Here is an 18,046-nt window from a genome sequence, read left to right as displayed (position 1 = left end):
GCCGAACTTTGGAAGGAAGCAGGAGAAAATATGCTGAATGAATTATTTAAACTCATTAGAGATATTTACAGAACGGCGGATATACCTACCGACTTTGTAAAGAGTGTAATTATTCCCATACCAAAAAAGACATTCGCTATAAAATGTGAACAATATCGAACCATTAACTTACTATCGCACGCCTCAAAGATTCTAACAAAAATTATGTATAAAAGAATGGAAAGGAAAATAGAAGACATATAATCAGAGGACCAATTTGGATTTAGAAAAAATATGGGCACGAGGGAAGCGATATTGGCTTTAAGATTAATAGTGGAGAAAAGAATAAGGAAAGATAAGTCAACGTTTATTGCCTTTGTTGATATTGAGAAAGCATTCGACAACGTTAACTGGGAAATAATGTTTAAAATGATGAAAAGAGCAGAAATTGCAACAAAGGAAAGAAAATTGCTCTACCAACTGTATAAAAATGAAATAGCAATTATAAAAATAGGTGATATTCAAAAAGAGTCCAAAATAAAGAAAGATGTTAGACAGGGATGTACATTATCACCTTTAATATTTAATGCCTATATACAAGAGGCCATAGATATCATAAGAGAGAGAATACAACTAGGAATAAAGGTAAACGGTTACAAAATAGACATGTTGAGATTCACAGACGATATTACAATAATAGCGGAGAACGAAAAAGATCTAAAAACACTTTTAGAAACATTGGAACAGGTGATGGAAAAAGATTTACATATGAAAATAAACACAAAGAAAACGAAAGTACTCGTATGTAGTAGATACAACAGCATAAGAACAAGTATAAAATTAAAGGATGGTGAAAATATTGAACAAGTAGAAGACTTCTTGTATTTAGGCAGCACTATAAGCTCAGATGGGAGATGCAAAAAAGAAATTATAAAAAGAATATGCCAAGCTAAAGTGGCATTTAATAAGAAAAGAAATATTTTTACTTCAAAAAGCATTGACCTCAATATCAGGAAGAATCTGCTAAAAACGTACATCTGGAGCATTATGTTATATGGATGTGAAACATGGACGGTTGCAAAAGAAGAAATGAGAAGAATAAAGGCATTCGAAATGTGGTGTTACAGGAGGATGCAAAAGATAAGTTGGACTGATAGAATCACTAATGAAGAAGTTTTAGAAAAGGTATCGGAGAGGAAATCAATGTGGAAGAGTATACAGAAAAGGCGAAACGAATTAATAGGTCATATTTTAAGACATGATGGGCTGCTATTACTAATCTTAGAAGGTGTAATCGACGGAAAAAACCATAGGGGAAGACCAAGATTGCAATACATAAGTCAGATAATGGAAGATCAAGGATGTAACTTATACCAAGAATTGAAGAGAAAAGCTAGTGATAGAGAAGCATGGAAATTGCTGCAAACCAATCATTAGATTGAATACTGCAGAGAGAGAGAGAGTGTACAAAGTAATAAACTCGGAATTAATATTGACAAAACCACGCTAGATGTGCTAGATTTTACAGACGATCTAAATTTAGTAGAAGAAAACAAGGAAATGGTAGAGTGAAATAACAAAACACTCATACAGGAAGCAAAAAAAATTGGTCTAGAAATAAATGAGGAGAAAACCAAAGCAATGGAAACGTTGGCTGAAATAGATGAGGAAGACCTTACAGTAGATAATTACGTATTTGAGAAAGCACATAGCTTCAAGTACCTAGGTGTAACAATCACTGGTCACAACGACTGGAACACAGGATCGTGATTATTGAAGAGAAATGACAGTGGCAGCCAAAACTTTTACAGAGTTTTATTAAATTATATTATATTAAAACAATAGTTTTCAGGTTGGTTTAATCGTAGCTCAGATAACAGATTTTCACAATTATATTTATTTCGCTTTTGCAATCTCTCATAAGCCCAAAACCTCTGCTTCCGTTTTTTCTTCCTTTTATCAAGAAAAGAAATAGTTAGAGCAAGAGCTATTATAATATTGTCTAAATTATCAGGCATAATGGTTTATAATTAAAATGAATAAATTGTTTAAAGCAAATTTAAATCTGATTTACTATTTTATAACGGACCTGGTAATTTGATTATGATATTATGTTTAATAATTTTTCAATAATATTGACAAGGCTGGGCAAGTTAACTAATTATTTTAACTCGTTAAGTTAAGTTAATACAGAAAAATGTGAGTTAAGTTTAAAGTTAAAATTTAGTTTTCTTATTTATTTAACTCGTTAAAAGTTAAAAGTTAATTTGAAAAAAAAAGTAACTTAACTTAGTTAAAAATAAGTTAATTTTCTTTTTTTATGTACAATATATTATCATACATTTTTATCAAAGCTTAACAAATAACACAATATAATGGAAGTCTAACTATTTTCAATAAACATATGTAATTGTATTAATTACAGTAGGTACTTAGTAAGTACTAAATATAATTTTAAATATATGAAATTTATATTAGGACAAATTAATAAATTAACTCGTTAAGTTAGAAGTTGTTTAAAAAAAAAAAAGAAACTCGTTAAGCTGGAAGTTACTTTTGAAAATAAAAGTAACTCGTTAAATAACTTAGTTAAAAGTAACTTAACTTTTTAACTTAACTTTAACTTTTTAACTTGTTAATGCCCAGCCTTGAATATTGATACATTGATGGTCATCATCAATGTTCGTCAATATTTTTTCAATAATATTGAATGTGTATGGGCCGCTTCTGTGTAAGACTCAGAATTCTATATTAGTATAGAAGTCTGTGTTCTAAGACCGTGGTTGTAGCAATACATTGATATCACACTACCACGGAATACCATCTACGTCTGTTAATATTATTGTGGAGGTAGACGCGTTATGATTGTGATTGCCTCCAACTATGCACATTCTCAAGTCAATAAAATTATAACCAAAAACACGCCGAATTCTCATAATATACACATCAAAATTCAAATTTTCGATATGAAGAGAATAAATCATTATTTTAAAACTAATAAATCTGAAGAAAATATTTTAGTTACATATTCTACTAAAAAAAATAAAACATTAGAAAACGACGAACAAATACAAATTGATGATAATAAACATTCCATTAATAATAAGTAGACTCTTAATACTTTTTTTCATTCTACCTTTAATTTGAATTTTAATATTTTGGTAGGTATTTCAGATTTTTATTTTATTATATTATTATTTTGATGACTGTACCTTTTTAAGTTTCAGAAGAATTAGATATTGGAAATTTGTTTGGATTAAATATAGAATACTATACTAAAGCTGTCTTGTTAAAACGTTCAAATATACCAGATGAACATTTTATTTACCCATTTTCCATTCATAACAAAAACGGTGGTTTTGTGGTGTATTGCAATTTTTAAATAGCCCCCCCCCCCCTGATAAAGCTCCAACTACGCTACTGAATTAGAATAGTTTAACATATCCGTGGTTTTGCTAATCAGGTGAACTTATGTATTATGTAATTGTTATTGTGTAACTATGCGGGATGCGATAGCATACTGTTTCTAGTTGGCACGCTTAAAATTCCAGCGAGGTTTGAGAATTGACCATTGGTATTTGTAAGCCGTATATTATAATTACTTAATTACTTCATTTAATTACTTAAGAAGTATAGACAAATCCAAATAGTTGGTTTCGACTTATTTCTTTTGGATCGTTTGTGTTTCGGTTCGACCCCGATCAAATCTCGCGTAAATCTCTCTATAGACACGCAGTAGTAAACCGTTCGTGGTAAATGATATTGCGAATTTCGTGCGGTCCCGGTGGGCCGCATCGTATTCGTCAACGGGTCCAGTTGACCGTAACGCCGTTTCGACAAGTTGAAATAACGCCACCAGTATGTCGGGGCCGCGGCTCTGAAATCTTCGTGTGTCGTTTTGAATTCAAAGTTTTTCCACGCACAACAGCTTCTACAAGGCCATGGCGTTGTACCTCAAGTGCTTGGGTCCTGGACGGAATAAGGGAAACACGGAAAACGATCGCGATCCGTTTTGCAGGAACCACGTTTCCAGTTTTTATGCGAAAACGAAACCAGCGGCCACCTATTTTTCTCTAGGTCCACGCAACCATGGTAATCCGGGGGCAGACCAAAGTTTCGAGCAACTCCGTGATTTCCCAGCTGCAGGCGACTCGATATTCTTGAGAAAACAGTTTTTTGTAAACACTTCCAAACCCATTTGTGCGTCCGGCCTTTGTATCGCAAGTACACGTAACGCACCACTCGATCGTACAGGTGCACGCAAACGCAATTCTTCATGGCCATCTCGTGTTGTACGGCAATAGATTGGATTATGTACAACCGTAATTTTCCGTCGTACGTTTTGCGCAATACGTGCGCTTCGCGCAAAGCGAAATATTCGGCGTCCAGCGGCACACATTTTATACGTTAACGTATGCTCTACAGCTGATAATAAAAATCGAGCAAATGGTTATGCGTAAACGCCGAATTCTCGGTAAACGCGTTGCCGCAATCTTCAGAGTGTAATAGTTTCGTATAATGATAGTGTACGTATACCGAAGCCTCGACGGCCAGAGCCGACACTTCGAACACGTCCGCGGCTATGCGCTTGCATAACGCCGAGTCCGGACAAAACTTGCGGAAACTCTCTTGAACGGTGTATGTCGATACGTTTTTATTTGTCGTAACCGAGGTAAATCTTTGCTTTTGCGACAATACGCGCTGCGAACATTTGGCCGACGACGCCCGTACGTGATCGGTCTGACCACAGCGTTTGCACGACGACGACATTATCGCGAACGTGCGTGAACTGAGGAAAACACATACAACGAGAATAACCTAAAAAAAAATAACAAATAAACATCGTTTCTTGTATTTTATTTGTAGACATTTATCACTGAATGAGTTAAAACCGCGAGTGCTGAAAACTTTGACTAATGTCGACGTTCAGCACTCAACGTATTAAAAGGACCGTTTACGTTTGTCATTTCAAAGATAGTGTGTTACTCTATGTGCTTGATGAGCCTATGGGTATCAGTGCCTATATGTTGGTATTTGTTATTTATTTATTTATTTATTTATTTATTAATTAAAACGGGTAAGACCCAATTACAATTTTTTAAAATTTAATAACAATTTGTGACTTAAATCTAATAAAAGAAATACAGTAAATGTATAGTATAAATAAAAAATAATAATATTAAAAGCTATAAAACAATATAAAAATATAATAAGGACAATAACAATATAAGTGACAGAAATAGTTCACAGATACGCAATAAAGTTACAAAAACATTCAAAAGAAGGAAAACTAAATAGATCTATTTGGACGTCATTAGTTATTTTCATTAATCTACTAATAGGTGAACAAAGTGCGTAATTAGTTCTTTGTAATGGAATATAAAAAGTATTTGCAGATCTAGTACGACAATGAGGAACATTAAAATTTAAGCAGCTGAGAAATTCGGGACAATTTAAAAAACCATTTACTATTTTATATAGAAATTTCAAATCAATGATTTTTCTCCTTGCCGCTAGAGTGGTCATATTTAATTTGATTAATAACGGTGTATATTGTGAGTGAGGTTTACGTGGTATATTGCATTTGTAAGAGATAAAACGAAGAAAACGATTTTGAATAGCTTCTAAGCTCTGTGTATGAACCACACTAGAAGGTGACCATACGACGGAGTTGTATTCCAGAGAAGAACGCACTAGAGAAAAATACAGAATTTTTAAGGCATCGGAATTAGTAAAATCTTTACAAGTTCTATTAATGAAACCTATTATAGTAGATGATTTTTTAGTTATGTTTAGATAATGTTTATTGAAAGAAAAGGTTGAGTCAAAAGTAACCCCCAAATCGCAAATTTCAAAAACGCGTTGTAGAACAATATTATTTATGGTATAATCATTAATAATTAGAGATCGAGACCACTTATCAATATTTAATGGTAATTTGTTTAAATTACACCAAACAGATAGTGTATTTAGATCATTTTGAAGAGGAGCTGAATCAGAATGTGATTTAATTAAACGAAAGATTTTCATATCATCGGCAAAAAGTAATTTCTTAGAATTGGGAAGATGTAAACCATTAATGAATAATAAGAATAACAGTGGGGCTAAGTGAGATCCTTGAGGAACGCCTGATGGAATATTGAAAGGATCAGAGTGAAAAATTTTTAATTTGACAGTTTGTATTCTGTCGGTTAAGTAGGAAACCAACCAAGACAAAAATGGGTCACGAATGCCGATAGAATAAAGCTTAATTGAAAGTATATTGTGATTTATTTTGTCAAAAGCCTTTGCAAAATCTGTAAAAATTACATCTACTTGATAACCGGTAGCAAAAGCATCTAGTACATATTTTTGAAAAATTAAAAGATTTGTCGTTGTTGACTTGCCTTTCAAAAAACCATGTTGGTCATCATTAAGTAGCGAAGTAAGTATGGGATATATTTTTTCATAAATAATGGATTCAAATAGTTTTGGAATAATAGAAATAATAGAAATCGGCCGATAGTTAATTATATTAGTTAAATCTCTTCCTTTACTGATAGGCTTAACAAAACTAATTTTCCAATTAGATGGAAAACAACCACAAGAGAGAGATAAGTTAAATAAATGTAATAGAGGAATAGCTAAAACGAATTTACAGTTTATAAAGAAACAGTTTGAAATCATGTCAGGACCAGGACTCGTTTTATTTGTGATATTTTCTAATTTATTTAGGATGTCTGTAATGCTTAAAGTACATGAGTTGAGATTTACTTCAATTGAAATATTATTAGTGGATGGCTGTTGAGTTTTTAGGGTTGAAGAAACTTGATTTTCATAGACGCTGAAAAAGTAATGAGCAAAGCAATCCGCAATATCCTTACTTCCAACAAATAAATCATTTTCATATAACATAGTGTTCGAAAGCGTCGAACACATTTTTTTATGGTTAAAGAATTTCCAAAATAATTTAGGATTTGTTTTAATAGAATTCTGCATGTTAAAAATATAAATATTATAATCAATTTTGGATTGAGATTTGCACTTAGCACGCAATAAAGAAAATTTATTGTAATTTATTTGCGAAGTAGTCGTTTTGAACAACATGTGGGCAATTTTTTTCTTATAGATTAAATCCTTCAACAATGGGCTGAACCATATAGGATACTTATTATTAAAAAATGTTTTTTTGGTACAGTGAGTATCTATAATCTCAAAAATAATATCATAAAACACATGAACCGCATCATTAATTTGCAAATTATGAAACACGCAATCCCAATTAATAGAAGCTAATGAAGATCCAATAATATTATAATCACAGCTTAAATAATCATATGTAGTTTCATTAAAATTCAAAGGTTTAATATTATAATTAATTTTAAATTTAATTAGTAAAGCAGGGTGATACAAATAATCAATAGGAACCAGCGCATACTGTTCACAATCCACTTCAACATTTAACGCATTTGATAAAATTAAGTCTAAAATAGAATTTTTAATATTTTTTATAGTATTAAATTGTTTTAGATTAAGGTAAGAAAAATTAGCTAATGCGTCCAATTCTAAGCTACCATATTTATAAGGAACAGCTACATCATTAGGTAAAGCCCATTTAATAGCTGGTAAATTAAAATCACCTAATATAATAATTTTAACATTATTGTAATTACTTAACATGCTATTTACCGTATCAGTATGATCATTATAAACATTTATCTTAGAATTAGGTGGAATGTAGATAGCGCCAATTAAAAGTACAGAAGACTCAAAAGATAATTTTACAAATAGTTGTTCAATATTATTATTTGAGATAGTAAGACGACAGCAATGATATTTGTTTTTAACAGCAATTAAAATACCGCCTCCTCTGGTAACATTGTTGAAAACACTGCATCTGTCACAACGGAAAATGAAATAATTTGGAAGAAGACCAAGTTTGCAGTCGTTTACCTCATGACGTAACCAAGTTTCCGTTAGTATAATAATGTCATAATTTGCTAAAGCAATATTACGAGAAAAAACATCCAATTTAGTATTTAGACCACGGACATTCTGATAATATATAGATAAGAGATTAAAATTGAAATTGGGTTTTATTAGTTTTTTGACACAACAGGTAAATTATTAATATATTTAATAAACAAACCATTTTCACCGGCGTTTTTTCTTGCATTTAGTTCATCGATTACAGATTTAAAGTGATTTCGTTGAATCAAAGTTCTATCCGTTGATATAGTAATATTTTTAAAATCATTTATGTTTTTAAGCTTACGTTTATTTTTAAGAATTTCGAAAACATCATATTGACAAGGCAGAGTAACTCGGGTAGGCCTATTTTTATTTGATGATTTACCTAAACGTAGAACATTAATAGGAACAACAGTGACATCAATTTGACGAAAGATATTAGAAATACACAATTTGTCGTCCGCATTTGACTCGGTTTCAGGTAGATTAAATAAGATAACATTGCAACTTCTAGATTGGCGGTCATTAATCTCGGCAAATATATTTTCTTGATTTAATGAGGCCGAGCTATTATAATTGAGTTCTAATTTAGACAAATTTTTTTCAAGTTGTTCCATTTTAGTTTCCATTGATTTGTTTTTGATCAAAAATTCATTAAATTGTTTGGATATATTGTCTAACTTACCGTTAAGATCATTGAATCTTAAATCATTGGCCTTCTTATCCTCACGAAATTGATTAATTGCCGTAATAATTTTGTTCTGAGTAACTTTCAATTCATTGATTGATTTAATAATTCTGTCCAGTTTATCAGAAGAGTTTGTAAATTCGGTGTCTTCCATAGTAAAATAAACCGGAAGTATACAGTTTAAAAGAAAAACGAGATTATTTATAATAAATATTTAATATTATTTGATATTACAATTAAAGCGAGAGTAATAAGATAAGACACAACCTTCACCTTCAAGTGTTGAAACTGTACTTGTTGTGATGCTATTATTAGGGTTGCCATCAGTGTCGGTGCTAAAGTTTTCGAGGTCCTGGGCAAAATAAATGTTGGGTCTTATAATTTCAATTAATAAAATATTTTAAATTCAGTTAAATCAGAACCGCGGGGCCTTAATTATAATTTAAGGAGCGGGGCCCTGGGCAACTGCCTCTATTGCCCACCCCCTCGCGCCGTCTATGGTTGCCATACGTCCTAGTTTTACCGGAACACTACCAGTTTTTAACCAAGTATTTTGGTGTCCCGAGAAAGTATTTCGGGATAGCTATTTGTCCAGGTTTCAAAATTTTACTCGATAAAATATCAAGAAAATTGAAAACAAAAGAAAGGATCGATTTCTCGCGGTAGAAATTGAAAATCTCGTAACAAAACTTGAGGACGAGGAATTATCAATAAAACTAAGTTTGAAAGTTAATGTGATGAATTTTATGTACTTTGTTACAACTATTTAAAAAAATGGAACAATTCAAATCAACATGTAACTAATTTAAAATCAATGTTATGGATAACATTAGTCCCAAAGACAATAGTAAATTGGGAAAATGTCAAAAAATCAGTAATCTTAATTTTGATGAATAAATATTTTTCGAACAATTCAAAATGTTTGAAAAAATTAATCAACAAAAAGACGAGTGGCATTGTCAAAATATAGAAAATAAATGGATATATATTTTCAAAATAATCACTAATAACAATCATACATTTTCTGAGCTATTAAAAGTTGTTGAATTTATTTTTGTTTTATCGGGTTCAAATGCACTGTTGAACAGCACATGGACAAATTCAAGATAATAACTAGATATAAAAACGTGCTTCAATCACAGATATCTATATTATACTAGATGACGAACTTCCAATAACATTTGAAGCACGCATTGATTATGTTATCATTTTTCCGCTATGTTTTGGGTTGGCAAAATATTGTATCAGCACTATTCCCCACACATCACAATATTAATTATACACTATTTAGTAACTAATATTTATTAAATATGCCTGTTTCTTGTGTTGCATACGGTTGTTCAAATCGCTTTAAAAGTAATTTCTCAATTCACTTTTTTCGGTACGTATGAAGTATAGATAATATGATTTAAAAACACCTCAACATTTACATTTTTAATTGCAACGTATATTCTGTACATTCTCTGTATCTGTATATTCTCAATTAGCTGAAACATTCCAGCCTCATTCGTGCACCGATTCCGAAAACGACACAATTATTGAAATTCAACAATTTCTATCAGCTTCGCTACCTATGTCGCTACCTGCAAAACCCATCTTTCCTGGTGAAATTTAGTATATAATTCAAAAATTACTTCTCGGCAAGGCACCTGGAAATGACCTCATTACAAACAAAATTTTGAAAAATCTGTCTCTAAAAACTTTATCATTGCTCACCCACAAATATAATTCTTTGCTAAGATTTTTCCACTTCTCTGAAATCTGGAAATTTGCAGTCATTATACTTGTACACAAACCAAATAAACCTAAACACTTATCTTCGTCATACCGTCCCATAAGTTTACTTCCAGTCCTTGTTAAACTTTTCGAAAAGGCCCTCCTGAAAAGATTACGTCCCATCCTTCAAAACAACCATATCATACCGAATAATCAGTTTGGTTTTCGAAACAGGCGCTCAACAATCCATCAAGTTCATCGTCTTACTGATGAAATCTCAACTGCTCTCAAAAATAAAGAATATTGTTCCGGACTTTTTTTAGATATTGCTCAAGCATTCTATAAAGTCTAGCACGATGGCTTACTATACAAATTAAAACTTTTCATGCCAGCTCCCTACTATCTTATTGTCAAACCTTACCTACAAAATCGTTCGTTTGTCGTACGACAGGGGAACGATATTTCATCTACCCACCCAATATATGCTAGAGTTCCACAGGGTAGTGATCTATCCCCTGATCTATATAATGTATTCATAGCAGACATCCCTCAATCTAGTAACACCCTTCTAGCAACATACGCTGATGACATAGCTATTCTTTCCTCCAGTCCAAATCCTATCTTAGCTTCAACTGAACTCCAGGATCATGCTAATAAAATTGAAAAATGGGCCAAAAAATGGAAAGTAAAAATTAATACGGAAAAGTCTGTACAAGTTACTTTCACGTTAAAACAATCTCCCTGTGAGTACCCTCAATTAATTATGAACAACGCCCCCATCCCTGTCCAAACCAAAATCAAGTACTTAGGCATAACGCTTGTTAAAAAACTAACTTCGGGCCCCCACCAAAAAGAAAATCATCGAACAACAGACTTCACCTCCTCCGACCACTCCTAAACTCCAAAACAAACTTATTATATATAAGTCAATCATAAGACCAGTCTGGTCTTATGGAATAGCAATCTTGGGTCCAGCAAATCCCTCGAACATCAGGCCAATTCAAGCTTTTCAATCAATTGAGCTAAGGTTAGTAACCAAACTTGGAAAAAAAACCCTACTACAGTATTTCAGTACATTAACATTTATTTTATATATTTTAATTAATATATATATAATAGTTAAAACTAAATATAGTAAGTATAGTGATTTGGTTTTGTGTATTTAAATAAGTCATTTTATTTATTGTATACTCATTGATTACGAGTATAATATAATCAGTATATATAATATACATTATATAAATAATCAATAGTGCAATTTTAAATTAATATTCTCAATTCTGTAATGAAATTTAATTTTGATTAAACGTAATGAAAAATGTTTGATTTAATAATTAAGTGTGTTCAACTATTTTATATAGTGTAAAGTAATATTGTTTTGCCAACCGAAAACATGGCGGACGTATGATATTCTTGCGTCCCCGGGCTTCACTTCTCTCAATGGAAAACATCGGTAGTTCGTTATCTAGTATAATATAGATATCTGTGGCTTCAATAATACATATTATGAAGAATTCTACGACCAGTTTGGGAAACAAGTCTTTATTAAAACAAGTTTATGGATAAGTCAAATAAGTAGTAAAATCAATAGAAGAAACTCTGGACCTCAAAAGATCCGAAGACTAAGAATATGAATTATTATAGTTATTTTATTGCTTCTATACATAATTCATAAAAATATATATTATTTTTTTTCTTTTATATATATATATATATATATTATAATATCATATTTGTATATTTATCCATTCAAAAAGTAGGGAAAATATAATCTAGTAACCCTAGCTACTGATTGCTTCTACTTGTTAGGATTCGGCGTGTATACTAACATATGCAGGGAGGGCCATGAGCAGACTACCGCCATCCTCCCTAATATATTAATTATATGCTTGTTAAACATAAAAATGATTAAAAAGAAAATATGTGTAGTAAAATTGAATTTATTGAGTCTCAAATATTTTTTATAGTATTTATAAAATCACTTAAAACTAAGTTATTTTTATAAAACCTTTCTTATAAAAAGAAAATTATTAGAACAAAATTTAATACTCAAACGGACGTGAATTTTTTTTTTTTTAATTGAGCTCAATTTTTTCTTTAAATTTTTTACTTATAAATATGAATGAAAACATAGTATTACAATTTTCACAGCCAAACCAAAATTATTTTATTGATATTTTCGAAAAGAAAGCTAAAAAAATATCAAATTTTCAATCATATATAAATGATAATATAATTTTATAGGAGGGAGAGTTTAAAAAAATTTTAAATGTTGATTATTAATGCATGCTTAATTTCTCATATAATATATATATTTAAATATTTTATTTGAAAATCCCAAGGGAAACTGAAATAACTATTATATTTATAGGTCAGGTAATTTTTTTATAACATTTTTTCTAAACATTTTACATTTCGTGGGGGTGGTTAAATACCTACCCCTCTGCGTTCGCTTCCTCTAATTAAAATTATAATAGTTTACCAGCTGTAAAATAATAATAATAATAATAAAGGATTATGACTATAATTTATTTATTATTATTCAAGTTTTTACAATTTTTGCAAAAGTATATATCTTAAAAAATAATATTTACAATTGATTAATTAAAGTACTAATAATAACTAGAAAAAATAATAATTATTAAGACTTAATCTAAATGTAGCAAAAAGATGATTTAATATTGTCAGTTTTTATTCAAAATTAGAAACTATACAGTAATAAAAACTAGATAGATGAAAACTATTTAAGAAATAAATAATAAAAGTATTTTAATGAAACAATCATTATCAAAAATAATTATAATAATAATAGCTTAAAATATTGAAAAATAAATCACTTGTGCCTTTTTTTAATTTATATATTTAATGGTAAAAACAACAATGTAAGTTATTATTATTAAAAAGCTTACCATGTTCGTTAAAATTTATAATTTTTTATTAACAAATAATATTTTAAAATGTATAGTTTTCAAATAACAGGTTATACTTTAAAATGTATATATTTTCATATTCTGAAATAATAATTTATAAATTTGACTTCAATGAGTAACATATTATAATATCCTTTATTAATAATTATTCAAATGTTATATAATAGTTGTATACATTTAGGTACATTAATACATATACATTTTTTCCTATTAAAATAATTTTTAATATTATTTAATAATTTTTACTTAAATAATGCTAGTAAAATAATCTGATGAAAACATAAATTTAATTTTTATCTTTATCTTTATTTTTTTAAATATTAAATATTTTGATGGTTTAGATTTATTATAACTTTTCAAAAAACTATATTATCAACATCAATAATTGAATTTTATAATCATTGGGAAAAACATAAAAACTATGAATAAAGCAATTTTGTAACTATTACTGAGTTAAAAATATGAATATTTATTATAACAATCACAGTAAATAGAAAATAAAAATAATTTTACCAATTTTAATTTTTACATAGCATCAAAATGAAATTTATGTGCTTCCATACGTTTTTCTATACGATCTTCTTGACGTTCTTTAAAATATAGAACTCCTATTATAAACAAGATAAGCAAACATGTTCCTGCAAGAGCAGCAGCACTTTGTAAAATTAAACGGCTAGGTGTAACAAACAGCTTAGCATTCCATCTACTTGGTTCATCTATTGGATTTGGAATAACTACCATTTGGGAATTCGGAATGATTTGCGTCCAAGAACGAGTTTCATTTAAAACCGACACAATAAGTTCATCAACAAAGTTAGGAGTGCGGCCAAGTCCAAATATAGTATAAGGCAAATAAAGTGAATAGTGAGCAGACTGAGGTAACTGTGTAGCTACACCCTGACGAGGATCACCATCTTGAGTTGTTGTAAGATAACTAACTTTTGGTCCTGGTAAGTTAGTACCAAATGTACGAGATTTTTTTCCTAAATGACTGGGTGATGCTTCATATTTGCTGTTTGTCAAACCAGTAACAACCATAACCTATAATAAAAAAAGATTTTCTATAAAAAATAATAAATAATTTAAATCTATTTACTTTCAAAAAATTTGCATCGTAGTCCAAACTGTTCTTGAAAGCAGACATATTATATTCTCCATCACCTCCACTAACCAACAAAACATCTAATATACCATTTTGAAAGAAATCATAAAATGCCCCCATGATATTGTATTTGTTTCCATTCATGGGCTGAAGTAAATCCCATCGAACAATAAATGTTCTGTCAAACCCTTCACAGCCTGTAGAGCAAGCAACATTTTCCATCAAGAGTACTTTAGTTTTCTGTGAATTTCCTCCAGGACATAATGTGCCTAATAAATCTGGGTAACCATCCATGTTGAAATCACCAGGTCTCAAAGTAATTGTTTCTAAATATGGCTTATTAGGTTTTGGCGGAACAAATCCCCAAACATTGTTACCATAATGAAAGTTAATTCCTAAATTATACCAGCGGGTTGAATCATAAAAATAAATAGTGCTGTTAGTACATTTTGCATCAAAACAAACTGGTACAATATGATCCATGCGTCCTTTAAGTTGTAAATCCATAAAAGCAGTTTGACCAATATTCCCAACAGTCAAATCATCAGGAAATGGGATTGTTTCATTAAAAACAAATGCATCAACTGTAGAATCAGAGAGCCATACTTCATACCCGTCTTTAGTTGTCAAATATAAATCAGGTGCAACATCTGAAAAAATAATTATATCCTATTAAATTATTTTCTACTCAAAATTATTTAAGAAAAAAATAATATTCAGTTAATCTCATAGAACATTTTCATAAAATAATAAAGAATTAAAATTAATTTCTAAAAACTCAGTGATAGGGGATACTCTCATATAAATTATCCAACAAATAAATTTAAAATACCAAGATATTAATTCATACAGTGGTTGACTTGAATTTTTTTTAATTTTAAACAAGGAAAAAGTTTGTTGGTAACCAAGACTTTTTTCTTAATAGCTTAATAATGTAAAAAAAAATTGAACTCTAACATTTATATTACACATTTAGTACTTATTATAATTAATAAGTATAAATATTGTTTAAAATAAGAATTTCATAAAATGACTAACCTCCTCCTATATCTACAAATCCATGCGATTGAGGAATTCTTATTGCTGATTGATTTCTTAACATTGGCATTTCTGTAAAGTTTCCAGTTGAATTAAACAACCAAAACATTCTTTGTGTTATATTTGGTGCTACTCTTTTGACACCGAATAAATCCACAATCATATTGTTATCATAGTTTATCACCAAAGGTTGATCAACAATAGTAAAAAGTGGTTTATTTTCATCTGAACATTTTAAGTCACTTAAATCACCCCATAATATATGTACATCCAAATCATTATTTGGAGTTTCACTTTCTCCAAACCATGTGGAAATTCCTTTTTTTGGTTTGGTTATATTACTGACAGTAACTAATAAATCCATCAGAGCATCACCATTGAAGTCACCAGGTACAACTGATGTAATGATATGGTTATTAAATTTACATTTGGTTTTTGCTCCGGGCTTTAAAAAAGGTTCAGCATTGGAACCAAACATAATTTCAACTGATTGACTATTGTCTTTTAGAATAAACATATCGGTAAGTTCATCGGAATCAAAATCACCAAATGCAACAGGTTGACCCTGAACATTGTTTCTAAAGACAAGATAACTGATGTCAACACAACCACATATCTGACTTAAAGTCAGCAGTAAAAGAATCTGAAAAATAAGGTTACATTTTAATTAAATTTAATTAATGAGGATAGAAATATTAAAAACCTTGATTGTGAGACAGGATGACCTTAAAGGCCCAATAAACCCAAGAAAGAAGAAAATTTAAAAACAATAGTAAATCATAACTATTAATGAACTTAAAATAATATTAAAATATTTTATTTATTTTTATATTGATAATACTTAAAATATTTAATAATTTTACATAAATAAATTATACATATTCTAAAAGTGTGTATTATCAAAACAATCATAGAATTTGCATTAGTTTCAAGATGTTAACAACCAAAAATAAATTAATACTTATGAATAGTCAAGATTTTTTAAGAATTAAACTAAAAATGTTGACATTTTTTGCTGATCAGATAAATATTATAATATCATTATAAGGTTTATGTCAGTCAAATATAGTTAATTCATTATTAATATACATCCTATTAATGGGAAAAATAATATCATTTTAACCCTAAATATTATTAAAACTGATAAATAAGATTTAATTTTCATTATTTGTTTACAATGTGTACACATAAACAGTTCAAATATTCAACAAAAATAATTATAAAAAAAGCTAAAACTCCACTGGTAAAATTGGTAACTTTTAATATAAAGTTGAATTATAAATATTTTTCAGTACAAAATCATTGTAAAAAAGAAAATTAAAATATGATTGTATCAACACACATTGGTGAATGGTGATAAATAATGAAATTATGGTAGTTAAAACAGCTCAAATTAATTATATTTTATAAACAATTCACATTGAAATTGAAGTTATTATAGTGAATGTTACATATTAAAAGAATAATTTGTAAGTAAAGCTAATATATTTCAAAACTTTGGTTATGTTCTTTAGGCATGAAGTATATTTTAATTGTTTTAATTAAATCAATTTCTTTGTCACAAAGATAATTATAAAAGCACATACTATATAATTATTTTAACACAGGCATGGTTAAAGGTTTAGATGTATTTATACGTATAAATTACAATACTTACACTAGAAGTAGATATCATTTTGGGGTTTGCAAATAATTTACTACCAACTATAGTTTCTCTTGTTTATCATAAAACATAGCATAAATAATATTATATTGGATAGATTACATAGTAATCATGTTTTTGACTTCAATCCTGTACACAAAATATCGAACAAATTAATTAAAAATTACTTATGGAAACGTAATACAAAAATTACATTTCCTTGGAGTTTCTTAATTTTATGAAATGAATAATTGTATAAAAATTCTACTTACTGAAGAAATATTATGATAACACATTTCAACAGAAGGAATGAAAAAAGTTTATGCGTTTAATCAATAATCATATTTCAATATCAGTGTTCTTATCAACTTGCGCAAAAAGCACAGTGTTAACGAAGTAACAATCATCGTTATTGATGTTACGAAAATTGTCACCCTCATCACCCAGACACTTTATTGTGCGGACATATTAACAATATACGTATTAAACAAACAGTGCTCAAATTAGAAAAAATTAGAGGAGCTCAGTCCAACGATTTGAAAACTGCGTTCCACGTGTGCAATTATTTGACACAAACCGTGGAGGACTTCGTCCCTCTTCCCTCCTCCACCAACCTTAAATATGTTTTGAATACCACTTTTCAACTAAACAAATATTTAAATTCCAAATATAATATATTTTGATAGAAATACCAACATCCTATATGTTACAATAGAAAATAAAAATAAAATAATAATTACTATAGGTAATTGTAGGCGACTAGGCAGTCTCATAAATCGAATGATATAATCATATATTTGGTTTTTGTTTTTACCTATTTTTCCTCTTTAGTGCAGGCCACGGCCTTAGAAGATTAGTCTAAGGTCGTGGTGAGGGCATTTATTTTTTCCGAAATGACGATATCGTCGTTCGCCAATATTAATAATAAACCGTACAATGTATTAAGTATAATACACCAAATTCACAGACATTACTATTTATATTTTTCTAGAAATAACGAC

At 29.4% G+C, this 18,046-nt stretch overlaps 1 protein-coding gene across 2 annotated transcripts; it reads right to left on the bottom strand.

The window, feature by feature from the left end:
• Positions 1-13,660: 13,660 nt before the first annotated feature.
• LOC112694488 (T-cell immunomodulatory protein) lies at positions 13,661-17,419 on the bottom strand. Of its 2 annotated transcripts, none has more exons than XM_025569963.1 (5): positions 17,318-17,419; positions 17,061-17,195; positions 15,404-16,046; positions 14,360-15,015; positions 13,661-14,304 (listed from the first exon to the last, which is right to left on the bottom strand). In XM_025569963.1, exons 2-5 carry the CDS (start codon positions 17,076-17,078, stop codon positions 13,789-13,791), a joined length of 1,833 nt encoding a protein of 610 aa, XP_025425748.1. In that variant the 5' UTR covers positions 17,079-17,195; positions 17,318-17,419; the 3' UTR covers positions 13,661-13,788. The 2 variants fall into 2 exon arrangements, with proteins under 2 accessions (XP_025425748.1, XP_025425749.1); XM_025569964.1 differs by lacking the exon at positions 17,318-17,419 and adding an exon at positions 17,260-17,288.
• Between the last annotated feature and the right edge of the window lie 627 nt (positions 17,420-18,046).

This window comes from Sipha flava, unplaced genomic scaffold (genome assembly GCF_003268045.1).
Source record: "Sipha flava isolate LNK unplaced genomic scaffold, YSA_version1 130_pilon_pilon, whole genome shotgun sequence".
Classification (NCBI taxonomy): Eukaryota; Metazoa; Arthropoda; class Insecta; order Hemiptera; family Aphididae; genus Sipha; species Sipha flava.
The sequence above is the reverse complement of the archived record's forward strand: the minus strand, read 5'-3'. Positions and strand labels throughout refer to the sequence as shown.